The 20,838-nt window shown below is 39.9% G+C and overlaps 1 protein-coding gene across 1 annotated transcript; it reads right to left on the bottom strand.

The window, feature by feature from the left end:
- Positions 1-15,612: 15,612 nt before the first annotated feature.
- Positions 15,613-18,253, bottom strand: LOC109179039 (protein FAR1-RELATED SEQUENCE 5-like). The gene is made up of 2 exons (XM_019328610.1): positions 17,460-18,253; positions 15,613-16,990 (listed from the first exon to the last, which is right to left on the bottom strand). The coding sequence occupies exons 1-2, from the start codon at positions 18,251-18,253 to the stop codon at positions 15,613-15,615; spliced, it is 2,172 nt and encodes a 723-aa protein (XP_019184155.1).
- Positions 18,254-20,838: the final 2,585 nt, after the last annotated feature.

A 20,838-nucleotide genomic window follows, 5' to 3' on the forward strand; every position in this document is an offset into this window, starting at 1 on the left:
ACTTTTCATGATTTTTTCCATCTAAATCTAAGATTCATAATTTAATTAAAATCTACTTATTAAAAGTGCAACTGAAATATGTTTTCTTTAATTACTGCGAAATCTGTCACATGAAACTATTGTATCTATAAAAATAGATAAAATTTTAATTTGTTAGAAAACAAATGTTAAATTAAAGGTAAAATGCGAAAAAATGACATTGGTGCTGCTTGAGGGGGTCTGTGTGCGTATTATTTTTAACTAAAGAGGACTGATGTAGTATTATAAATTTCAAGGGTCCAAGTGAAATTACACGGAATAGAAAATTGAAGAGAACACGTCAGAGGTCGGCGGTGGCTTATTATGATTGGACGGTGAGGAGAGGGGATGCCTAAGTCATAAGGTGGCAGCTAGAGACGAAGGATGATGTTAAAAATTGAGTTGTGGCTGTACTACATTATTAGTTTTTTTTTTTTTTTTTTTTTAATAATAAATAATAAAATTTAAAATGTAATTTCATTTTAAATAATAAAAGGAACACAATATGTACAAATAGTTTAATAATTAGAAGAATAACTGAATAAGGTCAAGACAGTTCATTCTTATGTTGTTGTCTCTTTTGGAATTGTTCGAAAGTAAAAGCAACCGCAGGAAATCAAAACTACCATAGTAAATAAATTAACAACAGTACTGTTTTAGGTGTTTAGATAATATATTTACATTTAAAATTAAGAATCCATTTGGAAACTTAGAAAATGACTTCCGAAAGTTATTTTTAAATTTTCTAATGTTTAGGTACTCAAGAAAAAAGATGTCAAGGGAAAAGATTCAATCTGGTCAAGGAAAAAAATGTTTAATTTGACAGAAAATATCTTCTTAATTTTTTAGTTGGAAGACATTTTTTAGATTCTTTATTTTCCAATTTCTATCTTTTTTTTTTTTTTTTTTTTTTTTTTTTTTTTTTTTTTTAAGCTAGTATAGTTTTCAGATTATTATTATTACAACCATCACAACTACGGCAATTTATATCGTGCACCAGGGTGCACATTGCATTGTGCGCCCTGATGCAAAACGACATCGTTTTGCTTTTTTTTTTTTTTTTGTTGAAAATTCCGCTTTTTCGTGTTTGCTGTTAACTTGTTAAAAGAAAATTTTATGTTTTGAAAATGTACATAATTGTATACTAAAATGTACATAATTGTATAATAGAAAACACATAAACTTTTAACTGTTAAAAAAATCGCGTGTTCGAATGTACATAATTGTATAAAAAATGTACATAATTGTATAAAATAATGTACATAATTTTATACCAGAATGTACATAATTGTATAACATAATGTACATAATTATATAACATAATACACATACACTATGTCGTGTCGACTCCCCACACAACTTAACAAAACAACGTCGTTTTGAGAAGCGCGGCGAGCACAATGCTATATGCACCGTGGTGCAGGGTATAACGATTGCACAACCACCTAACCACCAGAATCACCACCACACCACAACGTAATCACACCATCACCACCATCACCTTATGATAAGTGCCAAAGATACATCATATCTAGGGGTCAAATTTGGGTTATTTTGTGCATAGTTAGTTGATGTCTTTTGTGCTTTGTCGATGTGTTAATTGGTTCTAAATTGCGTAGTTGCAACACATAGACTTATAGAGAGTGCATTTTGTGTTTGTAGGATTTTGGGGCTTGAATTGCAAACAGTTGGACAAGATTTGAAGCTTAATTGAAAGATTTTCCACATGAGGAAGTTGCACGACCACATGCACGAGCATGCAAGCTAAGTGGGCGAGATTTGGCAGAAAATTGCACGTTGGCTTACACAGGCGTGAGAGCAAAATCTGTGAGACTTTTAGAAAGTTGCACAAGGGGATTCACGTGCGTGCAAGTGATCGTTGATAAGATGCACGAGGACTCTCATGAGCGTGCAAGGCACCGAGGTTTTTCCAAGAAGGATGAACAAGCACTGTCACGAGTCTACAAACGTTTGTGCAGGCGAATGACGGAGTATTTAATGGAGTTTAAAGAGTTTATTTTGTAACTTTAGACTTAGATTTCACTTTTCACTTCTAGCTACAACTCTGCATTGTACTTCAACTCTAGAGAGAGAAAGGTTCTAGGGTTTTCAAACAAGTTGACAACTTAACTTGGATCTTGGAGCTCAACTATTGATTGATTGAAGAAACTTGATTGCTGATTTCAATTTGTAATTGAGCTAAGTTTTCTCCTGCACTTTCTCATTCTTTTACTCCATAATTCCATCTCTTACTTGCTCAATTGAAGTTGTGATTAGCTAAGATCATGTGTGGCTAGAATCATTTATGGAATTGGACTAGAACTTGCTTGATATGGTGCTTGTTATGTGTGTGTGTGTGTGTGTGTGTGTGTGTGTGTTGATTAATTTGGATTCTTGATGGAAGTGGATTTTTCTATGGACTCCTATGTGGTTAGGGTTCCTAACCATGTAGGAGGACTAGGAGTAGTATAGTTGCCAAGGAATTGAAACTATACTAGAGCCTCTATCCACTTCCATTTTCACCTTTGCTCCGGAAGGAAGAAGCTTAGAAAAAGATGTAAGCAAGGTGTTTGATAAATTGTCTCAAGCTGGTAACATTATCACTCAAGTGAAATTCTACTACTTGATAGGCAATCAAGGAGATCGGTATAAGCATTGGCATCGACCAACATCTTCCTTGAATCCCTATTAGCACATATTGTGCTTCTTACCTAGGACACTATATGGCACTGCCCTGTGCAAGGAAAGACTAACCCAAGTCCATTTCCATCTTATTGATTTCTTTAGTTGATTGCTTGCTACTCCTTGGTCTCTAGTTTGCTTGACATTTGCTCTCTTTTACTCTCTTGTTACTTGTGATACACAATGACTTTTGCACACAATTGTACCTAGCATATTGTAGACTCAACCGCACATTGTCTACTCTAAGTTGTCATCCTTGAGATACAACATCTTGGAGAATCTTCATGCCTTACTTGCTTCCCATCCACCGCTCTTCTACGACTTGTCACCATACCACAACACAACCACACAATCACCACCATCATGACACCATCACTACCACACCACCACACAACCACCACCACTACACCACCTGTAACACCCCGTTTTACGCCCTTTAATCCCAGATTAATTATTTAATTAATTCCGTTAAAGAATAGTTAAAAAGGATTTAATCTGGCCAGGATCCCTTAATTAATTAATGTGGTCCACGAAGGACCGTGGACCCTTGTTTATAATAAGGAATTTAAGTCTATTAGGAATAAAGAAAGTGGGCTTTTATTACTCAGATTCTAATTAGGAATCCTAGACCTATATACATGTTAGGAATAGAAGGTAGGTCTTTACTATTCAGACTCTGATTAGGATTCCTAACTCTATAAATAGGGGATTAGAAAGCAATTAGAACCCTTACCACCGATAGTTATATTACACGAAATTATTACCAAGAGATTCCCCACCACCAAGCCTAGGGAGATCAATCGGATGGAAATCTTAGAGAAGAACCTTAATAGCCAAGGGAGGATTAATTAAGTCTAAGAGGTAACACATGTCTTACAAAACATATTTTCCTTGTTATATCTTATTTATTGGCTCCTTTGATAATTGTATGTGTGATTCTGTGATTGAGTCTTGATAGAGCCTTGCCTAGGGTTTATATTGTGTCTATTTGATAATCTTGATGATCTTGATGTTGTGATTGATTATATGTGTAATCTTGTATTTAATTATGTCTAGAGCTTGTCCTTAGGGTTTATATCATGAATCTCGTTGTTGTGATGTTCTTGGTATATTTGGGTGGGTTTATGCATGATCGGGTGTTGAGTCTAGCCTAGAACTTGTCTTTAGGGCTTTGCATATAGATTTCTTGATTTCTTGAGGTTCCGGATGCGCCTGAACCGTTATGTGGTTGATGTCGAGTCTTGGCATGTTTAGGAATCGTGTTTGAACGTAATTGGAATGATTCTTGGTTTAGTCTTCGTTAATTCAATCTATGATATTGTTGTTACGTGTTGGAACGTGTTTGGACATGGTTTTGGGTTCCACGAACGAACCCCGAGCCGAATTTCTACCATAGTACCAGTGGGGGATAGGTGGGGGGACGAATCCCCACCACCTACCCGCTACTCGAGACTGCCCAATTCCGGCGGGCAAGCGACTGCCCGCCGGGAACCCGCTGGAAGTTGAGACCGCCGCCGCCCACCCGCTAGAAATTGTTAGTAGGTCGTGATGTTTTTCCCCGTTTGATGTTTCCCCGTGTCCCATTGTGTCCCTTTGTACCCCGTTTGTCGTGTATGAGTCTCGTTTGATGTTTTGAATACCGTTTTAGGAATTTATGTGTAGTACGTGTCGTTGTCGTTATGTCTTGATTGTTATTGATTGATTATGTGTTGATTGAATGGTGATGAGTATTGTGGTCATTGCGCAATGGCCGGTGTGACTGATGATGATGATGATGAGATTGTGATTGGTGGAAATGAATTGTTGGCGGTTGGCATTACGAGTGCCCGGTCATTGTACTAAAGGTACAGGCTTAGCGGTTACTGTGCTAAAGGCACAAACCCACATTCGACTAGCTTGCCGTTGAGCATGGGTCAGGTTATTAGTGTTGCGGTGTCATGTCAGGGTTATATGCGCTGACCCCTTGATATTGGTACTAGAGGTACGGATCATGCGAATGACATTGCGGCACTATCTTGATATGTTGGTGGTTGAAAGGTGGTTTGGCGGTGCGGGCATGTAGTTGCCCGGAGAAATAAGGGAGGCGATATAATGGTGGCCTAGAGGTGTAGGTTGGAACTGATATAAGGACGGAGGGGAGCTACAAGGTTGGAACTTGGTATAAGGTTGGAAGATGGATTGTGTGACTTGATGATTAATTGCTAATTAACTGTCTGGAATCCCTTTGTTGTCTTTATTTGCTATTCATAAGCTTATCTGTCTATTATGTGTTGTATCGTATTCTTAGGACGCATGCTAGTCTTTACGATTGTTTTATAGTGTCAAGTCTGTTATTGTGTCTTGTGTCTTAATCTTGGATTTAAATTAGAGTCTCGTAAGTTATATATATATTCCGGTTTCAAAATGATTTTCTTATATCTACCTATATTGTACTTAATGCGTGGGAGTGGGTTACCGGCATTATTCGCTGACGGTTGTTACACCGTATGTTTTTCAGGTACAGATCAGTAGCTTCAGAGTGTGCTAGATGGACACGAGGACCTAGCTTAGATAGTTTAGTATTGGTTAGATGGCCAGTGAACCTTGGATTGTATCATGGATAATGATTATAGTCTATGCTTGTTTAGTTAGTGTAGCCTGTGCATCTAGGTTCTCAAACCTAGATGTGGCATAGCACCCCGATACTTATGTTGTTAGTTACGCTTTGTTTGGATGAATAATGATAGATTTGCCTTTATTTCATAGGCTTTAAATATTTTAAAATTTAGGGGTGTTACACCACCACTACAACCACACCACACCACACCACCACCACCACCACCAACACCACCAATACCACCACCACCACCAACACCATAACTATGATGACCACCACCACCACTAACCAACACCACCACCACCATCACCACCACCACTACCGCACCACCACCACCACCATTACCACCACCACCACCATTACCACCACCACTACTACCGCCACACCTCCACCACCACCATCGCCACCACCACCACTATCACACCACTACCACCACCACTGCCACACCACCACCACCATCCACCACCATTACCACCAACACTAACACCACCACAACTACCACCATCTCCACTGTTAGGAACTTATTGTTTTAGATTTTGATGACACCAAATGATAGGAATTTTAGACCCCAATTATTTTATTTTCTAGACTTCGGTTATTTCTGCTCAAGCATTCAAACTAACCGAATGGTACCTCGAGAAGTAACATTTGAAGCCCATTAAGCTATCCGAATGTTAACTCGAGAGGTTAGTCTCAACCAACGATTCGAAGAATAACCCGAGTGGTTAACTCTCGAATGGTCCAAGATGAAGATCAGAAGATTGAAAATTTGAAGAGTAGAAGACATCAAGACCAAAAGGTTGCAAAGGCTGAGAAATGGAAGGGCCTACCTTTCAAAGTGTTACAAAGACGAATGGTAAGGTTAACCATTCGTAACCGAAAAGTTGCAAAGGTCAAGAAAAGGAATGACCTACCTTTCGAGGAGTATAAGGGATGAGTAGTAAAGTCAACCATTCGTATTCGAGAGGTCTTAAGGTTCGAAGTGTTAACCTAGTTAACCATTCGAAAGGACTGCTTGTGATATTCACTAAGCAAACCGTCCGAAACCTTAAAATGTTGAGCAAATGTGTCTAAGGCAAAGTGAGTCCTAGGAACACATCCCGAGTGACTAGTAAAGAGAGACAAAGCGAAAAAGATTACATCAAGAATTTTAGAGACTTGTGCTGCTCAACTGTGAATATCAAGATTCATCAAAGCCAAGTTTTCTAGTTGGAGAAAGAAGAAACCCATTTATTCAACCTTTGTAATCTCTACTCGGTGAAGTAGAAAGAGGCGGGGTAAAATTGTGTGGAGTTGAAAAACCTAGGCTTTGTGTTCAAGGTTTGAGTGGTCTTCCTTATACTTGTGGATAGTGCAAACCTCCCAATATTTGTGGAGAAAAGTGGAGTAGACTAGTTATAGTCGAACCACTATAAAACTATCTATGTCTCTCTACCTTTATTTATTGCTTATCTTTTACATACTGCTCACGCTAAAACTAAAACTTTAGCAAGTCAAAACATGCAAAGAAAGTTAAAATAGGGTTTACAAATTTCCATTGTGCATAACTCTCGAATCGTTAAAGTGATCTCTCAGTAGCTTTAACGTTTTGTAAAAGATTTTCAAATTTCCAACAAGTCTATTCACCCCCCCCCCCTCTCTATAGACTTGTTCCATAACCCTATTGGACCAACATCCACCACCACCACCACATAATAATAATAATAATAATAATAATAATAATAATAATAATAATAATAATATTATTATTATTATTATTATTATTATTATTATTATTATTATTATTATTATTATTATTATTATTATAACAAATAATATGTTCATTTTCAGGAAAATGAACCAAACAGAAAAAAAAAACAATTTCTTATCTCTCAACGAAACATAAAAAAAGATAGTTTTCTGACATTTTGCCAAACACTAGAAAATTATTATTTTTTTTCTCAAGAAAATGTGTCATTCCTGAAAATTATTTTTCAGAAAACATTTTTCAAGTTTCCAAATAGACCCTAAAGTTTTCATCTCTATATATAAACCAAAATGTAATTTATTATAGTTAAATTCTATTTTTAATCCTAGATTTATAGATGACATTTCACTTTGCCTTTCTTATTTTTTTATTTTATTTTTCAGAACATCAGCTTGTTGGTCCTAGTATTATTGAGACATGACCACTTTTATCATTTGTTAACAAACTTGTTTAAATGACGTTAAATCCTGTAACTATTCTTGTAAGGGATTTATTATTTCTAGTAGTCTAAATTCTTCAAATGAATAATTCCTAGTCTATATGTATTTATTTAAGAGCCCAATTTCCTTCACAGTAAATAAATCCCTAGCTTATTCTTTGTAGTTATATTTAATTGGGTTTTTTGGCCCAATTTCCATAAAATAAAGTCTTATATTCTTATATAATATAATAGCACATGAACCATATATTATAACACATCTACATATCTTCCTAACCTAATACATACAATTCATATATCTTACATCTTATTTTATCTATTCCTACATAAAATACCTAGAGTTGTCTTCCTCTCCACTCTCACTCTCTATTCACGCCATTTCTCATTCTTCATCCCTAGAAATATTGCCTTCATCTTCTTCAAGAGATAACTCATCAAGAATCATCTTTTCTTCATCTATACCACAAGAATAGGTAAAATACTCCATGTATTCTCATCTTGATTCATCCTTTCATCATCTTTAAGCACGCATTTACTCTTCCATTTTTGGGGTTTTGGGTATCTAGAAGGGCAAGGTGTTGAAGAGTTGCTAGGGTGATAAAGCTTGAGGATTTGAGGTTGGATTTGCTAGCTTGAAAAGGTAAATACCATGTCCATCAAAACCTATTTCCAACTTATATAAATGTTCTTGATCTTCTTGAATCCATTGTGCAAGTTCTTATTGTTGTTCTTGAGCTATTTCTTGATTTTGGAGTATTCTTGTGTTGTCTTTGTATCATAGGTCTTGTTCTTGAATTCCTTGTTGATATTGATAATATTCTAGCTTTGTTCTTGAGTATTCTTGATGGTTTTGCCTTTGGTTTGGTCATTGTTCATTGCTGAAATTATTGGGAAGTTTACTGTTGAATATTGAAGAACACCTCTGCTTCATGTACACTGTTTCTGCTTTCAGTTTGACCTTGCGGGTGGAACTCGCGGGTTGTTGGTGCCCGCGAGCCCAACCCGCAGGGAGGGGACGGGAGGTTGTGGCGGGTGGTTGGTGCCCGTCACAAACCCTCGTGTGTGTATCTCAGATGGGAGACGAGCACTTGCCACCCGTCACCCCCACCCGTGAGTTGTTGAGAGTTGCCTTCCAGAATGCTATTTTCCCTTTGTGCATTGCTGGTCTTCTTTTGGTGCATTGTTGAGTACTCTTTGGTTCATTGTGAGTCTTTCCTGGTATTTGGTGAACCGTTTGGTCTCCGTTTGAATTGTGAATCCTTGTTTCTTGATACCAAATGATTTGTGAGTTAAATGATAGTATATATATACATCTCATTAGCTATATCGTATTATTATTGTATTATTGAGCTTCAGCTATTTGCATTGGTGGAATATGTATTGCATTGGTGGAATATAAATTGCATTGGTGGAATATAAATTGCATGGGTGGAAGAGAGCTTTGGCTCCGCTTTGGTGGATAAGGTTGGACTGGTGTACATGTTGGACTCTTGGCGTAAAGGTTGGGTTGGATATTGATATTGATATTGAATGCTTGATTATTGTTATATATATGATTCTTTGACTATGTATATATACCATTATGCTTTGATTGATGAGAGAACTCTTGGAATTCTATCTTGTTCATGTTGTGGTATTGATATCTTGAATCTAAGTTGAGTTGAGTTGATTCCCCGTTGACTTTCTTGAATTGAATTCATTCGAGTATTCTATTGATTGTGCCTAGTACCCTAGAATTGAAGCTTGATTGTGTATCTATCTTTGGAATCCTTGAGCTGAGTTCGTTGGTATGATATATATATATATATATATATATATATATATATATATATATATAGTGTCGTTCAGGAATGGATTGTATTTAAAATGTGAATGTGTGGACTGATAGCAGCCGTTCATCTTGTTATGATCAACGCACACAAACGCGGGTGCACGGTGTACTGTGTGCATCTATATCACTGGATTGTTGCCCGTATATGTGTGGTTTTGTGTTTTAGTCCTTCTCCGACTCTTTCACTCATCCCGCGTCGGACGGTCAAGCTCGATTCGAACACACCGCAACAGCGACTTTCTAATAGAGTGCATTGCGGAGCGAGGATCGGCTTTAAAAAAAAAGGCTCGGGGGAGTACATCGCTACCGTTTTTGTCGAGGAACACACCCAACCATACCGCAAACTCAGTCCGAACAGATTGCAGTAATGGCGAGGTCTAATGTGGGTGATCGCCGCTCGACGCGTGGAAGGCCCGGCCGTCAATTGCCGCCTCTGGCTTCTCCGTCCGCCGGGTCATTCAAACGTCGTTCGCGTCGGCGGACTACTAGCTCCCATTCCAACGGCGGACGCCGCGTGGGGGTCGACTGGTCTGCGTCGGGGGTAGCATCCAGGGTTTCGGCACGGAGGAGGGTAGCGCATCGATTGGGGCAGAGAGGTGAGTTCCGTGTATTTTTCTCATTTGGTAACGTCTGGTGCAGTAAGGGGGTTTTGCCCAAATCAATTTCAATTTTGTTCACATCAAAACCTGGGGTGTAGTGGTGGCAGTCAGCGGGGTAATTACGGATTGCAGCTGGGGGTTGGGGGGTTGGTGAGGGGGAATGAATAAATAATATTGAAAAAATTTATTATTAGCATAAATTTGGACTGTTGAGGTATTGATTTGCTTCCGGAGCATGGTGCATGGTTTGTAAAAAATTTATTATTAGCATCCCAAACATAGATAGGCAGAAACATAAGTTCAAAGTGGAAACTAGCATCAGTCCTTGAATTAGTGGTGATTGAATTGTACTTAGGTACTTTCTACTAAATTAAAATCCCATTAAGAAACAATGACTCAATAAAATTATTATCTAGCAATGAATAATCTGTGAAACACATACAAGGATATTGGAAACAGAAATATAGCATGCACACTCGAATAACAGAAATAGGCGTTACCCATCCAGTAACTAATTTTACCACCAATAACAGAACTTTGTTAAAGCAACACAACTTTCAGCCATCCCCCTTAACACAAAGCTGAAAGGTTGTAAGCATTATTTTTTAGTACACCATATAAGACAAGTACTACAAAGTTATTTTGTGTGAACCTCTAGGGCCATTGGTCTTTCTACGTCTGCCGCTATTTGTTTTGATTTAGGTATAGACAATCTAATTATATTCACTATTCTCAGCTAATCCCCATTGGTTCATCTACCCCAGGTAATACCGTTGTGAGGTGCTTTCACTTTGAAAGAGTATACTAGGTAAAATAGCAGCTTATGCACTCAGTCTCGACCCTATATGAATAGTCAGATTTTGCAGCTTATGTACTCAAATTCTAAATACTAGGAGTCTGATTTTGCAAATTACCCCACTATCATACCCATCGACTAGCTTAATTATCTACCAACAACATAGCTTTGTTAATGCAACACAGATTTGAGACAACCCCCCGGTCCAAATGTGGCAGTAATTAGTACTATTAATAGTCTTTACTACATTTTAGCTTCCTGAAGTGCACCGGTGGCTTATGATATACTGCCTGCTATATAAAAAATATTAAATACTATACTGTTATTGTACGATGGTATTGCTGTGCTATTGTTGTGGATTATAGTTTACATATAGTATGTTGTGGTTCTCATGCCCTCTCGTTTGCTGTGCATAGGTTCTGATGACTGTCGCGTAGTTCTGCTAAGTGACGGTGAAAGTGGGGAGGAGGATGTTTTCCAGACTCCGCCGCTGGTGTTGGACGAGGATGTGGAGATGGAAGCACCCCGTGTGCAGCGTTCAACGAGAGGCCAGTTCAACACACGTGGGACGCCGAAGGACCTTGCAAACTTCATGGGAACCTTGACTGAAAGTCAGAGGGAGGATGTTCTGGCGATTGGCCTTGGTGCGCTGTTGGGGTTTAAGATTACTGACGTACCGCTGCGTATGGGTCATTGGTTGGTCACCTGTTTTGACCCGGTTAAGAAGAGGATCAACCTGGGGGACGGTCGGTACATTCCTGTCACCAAGGAGGATGTTGCCGCCATCTTTGGCTTGCCGTGTGGACCAATACCGATTGCTAAACGGGATAACCAGGGGGTTAGCCCGGAGTTGCGGGACTGGAGGGACGCGGTGAAACAACGTAGAGGAAGGATTACAGCTAGGGGGTTATGTGCGCTGTTGGAGGAGTTGAGTGATGGTGGCCGGTGGTTCAAAATCCATTTCAGTGTTGTAGTGATGACCACCCTGGTTGCGAGCACACCTAACGGCTATGCAAACCAGAAAACCGTCCACATGTTAAGTAGTGTGGACATGATAAAGGACCTTGACTGGTGTGAGTATTTGATTCGCTCGTTGGTTACTACCCATCGAAGTTGGACCGAGGGTTCGAATCGCAAATTCACTGGCCCACTTCTGTTCCTAACTGTAAGTGGCTTTGGTTTTGGTTCTGTAGGGGGTTTGTTATTTTATCTTGGCTAACAGTGGTGTGTTTGTGTGTGTTCAGCTTTTGTATTTGGATAGGGTCGTGGTGGGTGTGCGAGAGGTCCCTAGGACGATCCCGCTCATGGTGGGTTGGACCACGGATCTCATTAAAACACGTGAGCTGATTGAGCTTGATTCTGGGGGATTCGGTAGGGGTGTGGTGGATGGTCCTCCTTGTGCGTCAAATCCTGGTACACCTCAACTTGGGGCGGGGGTGGGACCACGCCATGGACAGGCTTGTGCCGAGAACATGGTATGTTTTTTGATGTAGCCGTTTTTTTTCTTCCAATCATTATATCATTTGCATGTTAACATCCGTTGTGTGTGTGGTGGTGGGGGTGGGGGGTTGCAGGGGTTTGGCCAAGAGTTTGCAGGAATCACCGCTGAGTTGCAATCGCTCACCACACGGGTTGTTGACTTGGTTTCCAACCACCCCAACAAAGTGCAAGAAGATTGTAATTTCCAAACGGTGGTGGATTCAATCAAACAGTGGGAGGTTATTGTAAAGACAGCAGCCAAGGCAATTGAGGCAGCTCCTAAACTGCCCGCCCTGTCGCCGGTTCACGATGAAGGGCCTCTGTTGTATGATGCGGACTTTTTAAGGGAGCTTGACCGGGTTGAGATGGTTGCTACTGGGGTTTATGGCGTGTCTGATGTGCCAAGTTTCAGCTTAGGGTTGACGCAAGAGTTTGCAGCGCATAACCGGACAAAGAACATGGTTCAAGAGCTGGTCTCCGCTGCACCACCTCCTCAGGTATGCTAATGCATAGTATTCTCCTAGTGTCATTTTCAGATGTTTATTTGGGCCAACATTTGCAGGAACTAGGCAGCGCACGTGTTGCATCACATCCCGCTGCACAGGGTGACGGCCCAAAGGGCAAAGAGAACGCTGCATTGTGCACAGCTCTAGTTGACGTGTCAAAGGGCAAAGAGAACGCTGCACCATGCACAATTCCAGCTGATGGGCCAAAGGGCAAAGAGAAGGAACCAGTTATTCATCATGCCCAGGCGCGGGGGATTTACTTCAGCCCCATGCTTGGTTACCCGACTACTCCACTACCGCACGTGTATGTCGTGTGGAGGTGGGTTTTTAGTTGCCCCCAGGGAGAACGGTAAGTGGCTTTTAATGCGACTGAGCTCGGGTGTTCGGGGTGCATTCTAATTATTATTGGAAAATGTGGTTGGGGTCTATTCTGAAAATGTTTGGTTTATCGTTGTTAACCTGTAGCAATGAGGTGTTATTCCAGTATGCTGAGCGGACGGTAAAGTGGGCACAAATCCAAACACTGAGGGAGGGGTCGAATGTGGCCAAGCCTGTTGTTGATGCCTGGTGCTATGTCCTTAATGCCCGGGAGGAGCTGAGCACAGATGGTGGCGTGACGCGGTTGTTTCTTTCCACTAGCACAATGGTATGCTTTTGTGTGCACTCTAGCAGAATACTCTATATACCATGTTTTCTGGTGCAAACCCCTTCTAATTATTAACTGGTATATGCAGATCGACATGGTTGTTGGGACATCTGGCAGCGAGGACGCGAGGATCAGTTGGTTCGCGAATCGCATGGATTCTGAGTTGCAGAGAATAGGCCGTGGTGGTACTGCCGACATAGATATGGTGATGTACCCTTAACTATTATGACATTGCACTAACACATACCCTCCATAGTCTAATACTCCTTTTTTTTTTTTGGATACCAATGCAGTTTACTTTCCCAATTTTCACCAAGGGTACTTATTACATGATGGCTATCAGCTGCAAGCCACCCCGTTTTGACATCATTGATAGTTCGTCTGTGAAGAAGACAAACAAAGAAATGTATGGTGGGGCTCCAGAGGAGCTGGTATGTGTCCTTAGCTCCATACTCTGTTTATTAATTATTACATATGCATCTTCCCTTTAATCCTTTATATTATTCCATTTGCTTGTGTCAAACTTACCAGTTGCCACTCACGTTCACTTTAGTCAAACCAACTAGCTGTTACAGCTAAGGCTTACGATTATACTAGCAGAAAAAAATGGAGCACAATGCTCGCAAACTGCAAAATGGAATAATTTTTACTGTAAAATGTAAATTGGCTTGGGATGGTATGTTCGTCTATGTGTCTGGTATTCCATATATATGTATATCTTAACTATTCTTCCTCTGTACAGTGATGAACTAGTGATAGACTTGAGGTGAAGCATAGTACTCGCTTTCATTAAACATGGGCCTTAGGTCTTCTCTGGACATAAAATCCAGTGGGGAAGAATAATTGACTACTTATGTAACATATCTTATGCAGCATATGTTATTAATAGTCATGCGTTTTAGGCGTGTGCCCTTCTTATCCTAAGTTGGTCACAGCAGTTTTAATAATGATTTCTGTGCAGATGATGTGCCTGAGTGCTTACTTGGACTCCAAGGGGCAAGGGCTTCGTGCTGCACGCATACAAATGTTGAAACCGAAGAGGATGCAAATGGCGTGGAGGGATACCACCTCAACGTTGGATTCTGGGGTGTTCACGATGCGCCATATGGAGGCATACGTGGGACAGGGGTGTGCGAGTTGGGATACTGGTCTGCAGTGGGGGGATGCCATGCAGATGCTCAACCTACGCAAGCGCTACATGCACAATATTCTACTTAGTGTGGTAAACACCCATACAACCAGTATTGCTGAGCGCGTGTCAGCTTTTGAAAGTAAAAGATTGCCACAGATGCATCGGTGAGTAGGATGGGGTGCCAGTGTGGAAGAAGATTTGATAATGATTACACCTCCAATCCGGGGTTTTGTTTTTTGGTCTCAGCAGTTATGGTCTAGCTCAAGTGCTATGGGTTAATTTTTGGTGTATATTATCTTAGGTGGTGATGGTCAGTTATTAGTTAGACTTTTTTTAAATGCTTGGGCAGTGCAACACGGTTTTAAATTTTGTTAGTCGGTTTGATCTATTTTCGTTGTTAATAAATTATATTTGGGGGATCCCTGTATTCTATTTGCATACAGTTGCAGAGGCAGTTATGGGGTAGCTCAAGTGCTGTGGTTTAATTCTTGGTGTATCTTACCTAAGGTGGTGATTTTTAGTTATTAGTTAGACTTTTTAAAATGCTTGGGGCAGTGCAACACGATTTGTAAACCAAAAAAAAAAAAAAAAAAAAGAGGTGGACAAAAATCGTAGCAACATAAACCAAAATAAACCAAATATTTGCAATCGTAAATCATTTTCTTATGCCATAATAAACCACATCAACCAAAATTGGTGAATCAAGGTAGGAGACATTATGCATGCCTGTGTATATACAAACGCGCACTGTGCAGTGGGGGGGGGGGGTATGTTTTATATTAAAAAGTCAATTTTAATCAAAAGTGCTACCACATGTGTTATGCTTGGCTGTCCATTACATGTCCATTTTGGTTATTAAATAGTGGGTTTGATATGCATTGGAAAATTCCAGAAAAAAAAAAACAAGGCAAAAGGGATAAAATTAGGTAGCACTGTATGCATGGGCACTCCAGCGTATGTGTATAAGCAGTGCAAAAAATGCTACTAACAGTAATAGGTGATTAAAAAACTGATGGTATTGGAATGCACTAAATGAATTACGAACTGACTATATAATCCTGGGTACAAGCCAACGAATCGTACTGAATAACAAAGGGAGTAAAACAAACCAAATTAAATATGCTACAGAATTCTTAGCAAGTTACTTTGACGGGCAACTACGGGCGTTATGGTGAGCATATTTACCACAGATCCCGCACTTTCGTCCGATTTTGGCATTTTTCTCGATGGCTATCTCCCTTTGGCTTTTTATACGCTTTCCAGTGCCTTTGTTCTTCGCTTGGGCGGGGGGCTTGATTATTATTGATTCTGGCGGCTCAACACCGCATAATGCTTGTATCGCAGCACGGTTACCCTTAACAGGGTTCGTAGATAGTCCGTCACTACTGAATTCTGCGGTAAGGTCCTTCAGTATCGAGACCATCCGCGTTTGGGGCTCTAGGCTGTTGCCTACCAGTCCAACGCACGTGTTAATCTCAGTCCACAGTTGTGTTGCTACAGGGGTTGGCTTATCACCATTTGACGGTACTCCTTTGCATGCGCCGCAAGTAAGATGTTTGCACCATCGGCTCACAATGTATTCAGCCGGTAACTGTTCCATCTGTGCACCCCAGAAAACCACAAACATATGCCGACAGACCAAGCCCATTCTTCGGAACAAGTTGCAGCTGCATGATGCTCCAAGACCACCAACCTTGTAGTACACGGTCGCAATAATGTTCCCCTCATTTGCAATGTCGTAATGGGTGCTATCCCCGTCTTGGCGTACACCGATCACAGAACAATAAAAACAAGCTGCTTCTATTTCTTTCTGTAGCTCATAAAAAATAGTGATCGTGAATTCTCGTGCAATAGTACGCTCGAGTGCTAATGGCGTTTTAAACTTAGGCAGGTAACCCTCGTACTCTGCGTTTAATTTATCTTGTCGATAGCGCTGCGTTCCCAACGCGCTCTCGAATTGCATGTAGAACTCTACCAAACTGGAATGGGGACGTGTGAATTTACCGTATACGCCGTTTTCTGCTTCTGACCGCGATGTGGTTCTTAGCAGCCCACTCATAGGCAAATCAGAAAAGTAAGCCGGGATCCAATTCTCCCTTTCACCAAATATTTTGCAAAACCACCGATGGTTTGTTAGCTTGTACTCATCTATTAATAGGTGCCATTGCGCCTCAAACTCATCAATGCAGATTCTTTCGTTCCAGACGATAGCGTTTAGTTTTTTGCGAAACTCATTGTCCTTAGCTAACTCATTGCCTAGCTTTTCATTAACCTTTGTCATAATGTGCCACATACAGTAGCGATGGCGGCAATTTCGCAATACTTGTTGGATAGCAATTCGCATTGCTGGGTCTTGGTCCGTCACAACACATAATGGGCTCTTGCCCATTGCAGCTATAAATTTCTCCAACAGCCAGCTGTATGAGTCAACGTCTTCCTTAGTGAGCAAACCGCCCCCAAAAGTGATGCATCGTTTGTGATTGTCCACACCCATAAATGGCACAAACACCATACTGTACCTGTGAAATAAGAAGGAATGCATTAGTTCCAAAATTACTCGCCTAAAACGTTCAATACAAAATAATTAGGCATCAAAGGGCTATTTAGTATGAAGGTAGTGGAGGGCCTACCAGAACATCAAAATCAAAATAGAAGCAATAACATAATAGTTAAGGTGAAAAATAAATATTATTTGGTTGTGCATGCATCATAGTCATTAACAATATAAAAATTCTCCAAAAAAAAAAAAAAAAAAAATACACACACATGTTCGATACAGTAACTTAGCAAAATTCAAAGCATAATTAATAGGATTATATCATTTGAATGAGATTTTGCAAGTAATTCACACATGGAGTAATTCAGCAACAAAAATGTGATGCTCAAAGGGTATTTGGGTGGGCGTGACATGCACACACAACTACTAGTACACACATTGTGCAGGGGTTCAATCTAAACATCCACAGTAATCAAAGTGCAGTCCCATACCTGTTTGTTCCGTAGGTGGCATCGAAGGAAATATTATCGCCGTAGCAAGAAAATGTCCGCCTACTGAGGGGGTCAGCCCAGAATAGACGCGATAGCCGGTTTTCCTCATCCATATGGTATTCATAAAAAAATTCACTGCACATTTCTTGCTTGGCTTTGAAGGTGGCGATAATCATCTCCCCATCAGCTACATCAACGTACGTTTGGACATCTCGCTTAAAATTGTGGAATTCCACGTCCGTTGCGCCGACATTTGCATACGATCCAGTGGCCTCCTTGCAAAACCGCAGCCCCGTTGAAGAACCAATGTTGGCCTTAACGCAATTACCTAAAAAAGCCTGGTGGACCACATTGAGACGTCGGTTAATTCGCATAAAAACTTTAGACGAATCTGAGCACAATTTGTGGGTGTGTTCCTCGACAAAAACGGTAACGATGTACTCCCCAGAGCCTTTTTTTTTAAAGCCGATCCTCGCTCCGCAATTAACTCTGTTAGAAAGTCGGCGGCGGCGCTCCCGTTTATCTCCAACATTCACACCCCGATCATGGTCGCGGGGTATCCTACCACCGGCTCTGAACCCTTGCCGGCTGCACACCAAATATCGCGAGTACACTTCTCCGTCTCGGTCATGCTTCACGGAGCTACATCGAACGTCAAACCCGATGGTCCGCGCGTAGTTGGTGTAGCATTGGATACCCTCGTTTAGTGTTCTAAATACACGCCCCACTGCCGGCAGCTCTAAAGCGTCCATGGCGGGGTTCAAATTGTGGTCGTCGGGTGGTGGTAACTCCATTGCGCAGCCACCCTCGTCCGGTTCGCATGCCATCACCCTTCGTCGGTACGTCGCAGGTTCGTTACGGATCAAAGTCGACAAGCGTAAGCAAGCCAAGGAATACGTGTTGGAATCCTATTCAGTTAAGATGGGAGGGAAGTTACGTGGTTTGGATTCTATTCAAATAAGATGCATACTTGAATTCTATTCAAGTTACGTGGTTTGAATTCTATTCAAATAAGATGCATACTTGAAGTAATATACTGCTGGCAGGGATCCCATGGTGCATAGTGCATGCGTCTGTTGTGAGTGGCAAATATTTGGCCATCCGATCCAATACATCAACACACCTGATTGATCCGCAAGTTCACACATTAATAATGGTTTGCACCTGAAAAATAGCCTATATATATATATATATATATATATATATATATATATATATATATATATATATATATATATATATATATATATCCAGTGAAACCCCCCTAGCTAGGTGAGATCGTGAGACCACATCCTGTGCGTTTATTTTTATTTTTCAATGATTTAGATTGATTTCACTTGGATTACACAGGCTACTCATTTATTTCCATGTTTATAAAGATTTGTGGCGTTATTTTTTGCCTCAATCAATTTTCAATATTTATCTATCTCTTACTGTCACCAGCATAACGCACATACTGTCACTCGTGTGCGCACACGCCATATAGTTGTGAAATATAACCTACTTAGCAAATACCTACCTGCTCATTCCTACGCATCCACCTACTTCATTACGTGCACACACCAGCTTAATGCAGACGTCTTTATTACTGTTTTATTTTAAGATGCAATCTTACAGCAGTGTGTGCATTGTTCTGGTATGGTGTGTGCGTTAATTCTTGTTGGTTTTTTTGTTTTTTTTTTTTTTTTTTTTTGTATATAAACCATGATGTTTTTTTTTTGGCACACATCATACCACACAAATGCACACACCAGCGTAAAAAAAAAAAACATGATGTTAAATTCCTTTGCCAAAAATTTGCGAATGCAAAACCATACAAATTCACACACCACCCTAAAAAAAAAATTAAAAAAAAAATTTGACATTATGCAAAGTTCTATTGCCACAAATTTGCACACACCATATCACGAAAATGCATACTCCATCGTAAAAAAAAAAAAAAAAAGAAAAAGAAAAAGAAAAAAAAACGACATGATGTAAAGTTTCAGAAATTTGCACACGCCCTACCACACAAATGCACACACCACCGTAACACATACAAATCTCATATTTCTATTTCTTCTTGGCATGTTTCTTCTTCAAAATCTCAGAATACAAAAAAATATAATTATTACCATTGATAGGATCCCTTTTATTAGATAAAGATTCTATTTTAATTATAACCAAAATTAAACACGGTAATAGAATTACTCTTACATCCTTCTCATTTAAATCTATCCCTAAATAATTGATATTTGACTTTGAATCCTATCCATCCATTGAAAATTTATTAATGGATGAAATGGGATCTCATGATCTCACACACACACACACACACACACACACACACACACACACCACACACACACACACACACACACACACACACACACACACACACACACACACACACACATATATATCTATATATAGTCATACCGTTGCAAAACCTATTTTGAGTATAAAAGTATACTTATGTATCTTTACGTGTTGGAGTGGTTTTACTTAGCATTATCGCTAATTTTTCGAAAATGATTTCAGGTTGGCTTAGAGATGTCTCGGAGAGAGCGCTGTCTAGTATGGCTGGTTTAGTTGTTCGGATTAGAACCTTTTGTATTAGATAAGCTTTGTAATTAAATTTGAAGTAAAACCTTTGTAAGCATGTGCATTTGGGTTTAGAGTAACCTAAGTGTGGCATAACACCCCAATTGAGTTTGTATTTTGAATTCGCTTCCGCATTTTCTTTGGGTTTTCTGTATTTAGAATTTGTGGGGGGGGGGGTGTTATAGTGAACCAAAGAAACCAAGAAGAGTGCAAAAGTGGAGGAATTCTGCTAGCCCCAGTCACGATCGTGACCAGAGCACTGGACGCGATAAGTGACCCAGTCACGATCGTGGATCGCTCGTGACTAGGACCATGAGCGCAAGTTGGAGAGAAGCCCAGTGGGAAATGATTTAAATAGGCTAGATTTAGATATTTTAGGAGTTTGGATTCATTTTTAGATTTTAGATTTCATTTTACATCTCTCTAGCCTCTCAAGAACATTGTATTGAAGACATTCTAAGATTGAAGGAATCTTGACAACATTTCTTGATCCTTGAAGCAAGTTGTAGATTGAATCTCTTTTGAATTTAAGTTTGGTAATTCTCTCTCTTTCTAATCTCAATTTCTATTTTTTTTTTTTTATTTTGATTCAAAGATGATTCAATTAGCTACAATGAGTGGCTAGGTTTCTTTTAGGGATTGAATTGATCTATTACATGATACTAGTGTGAGATTAAATGCTTGATTAGATTTGTGAATTGCAATTTTTGTTTGATTTCTTGTTGGAATTGGATGTATGATTGGGCTCTTGTGAGTTAGGCCCAACTCTAGAGAGGATTTATGACCAATTGACCTA

Source organism: Ipomoea nil, unplaced genomic scaffold (genome assembly GCF_001879475.1).
Source record: "Ipomoea nil cultivar Tokyo-kokei standard unplaced genomic scaffold, Asagao_1.1 scaffold0876, whole genome shotgun sequence".
Taxonomy (NCBI): Eukaryota; Viridiplantae; Streptophyta; class Magnoliopsida; order Solanales; family Convolvulaceae; genus Ipomoea; species Ipomoea nil.

Bases quoted from the DNA above. Each gene is read 5' to 3' on its own strand.
- LOC109179039 (XM_019328610.1), bottom strand. From the start codon at position 18,253: ATGGAGTTACCACCACCCGACGACCACAATTTGAACCCCGCCATGGAC. The intron at 16,991-17,459 runs GTATGGGACTGC...CTTATTTCACAG, and splicing joins GCCACCTACGGAACAAACAG to GTACAGTATGGTGTTTGTGC.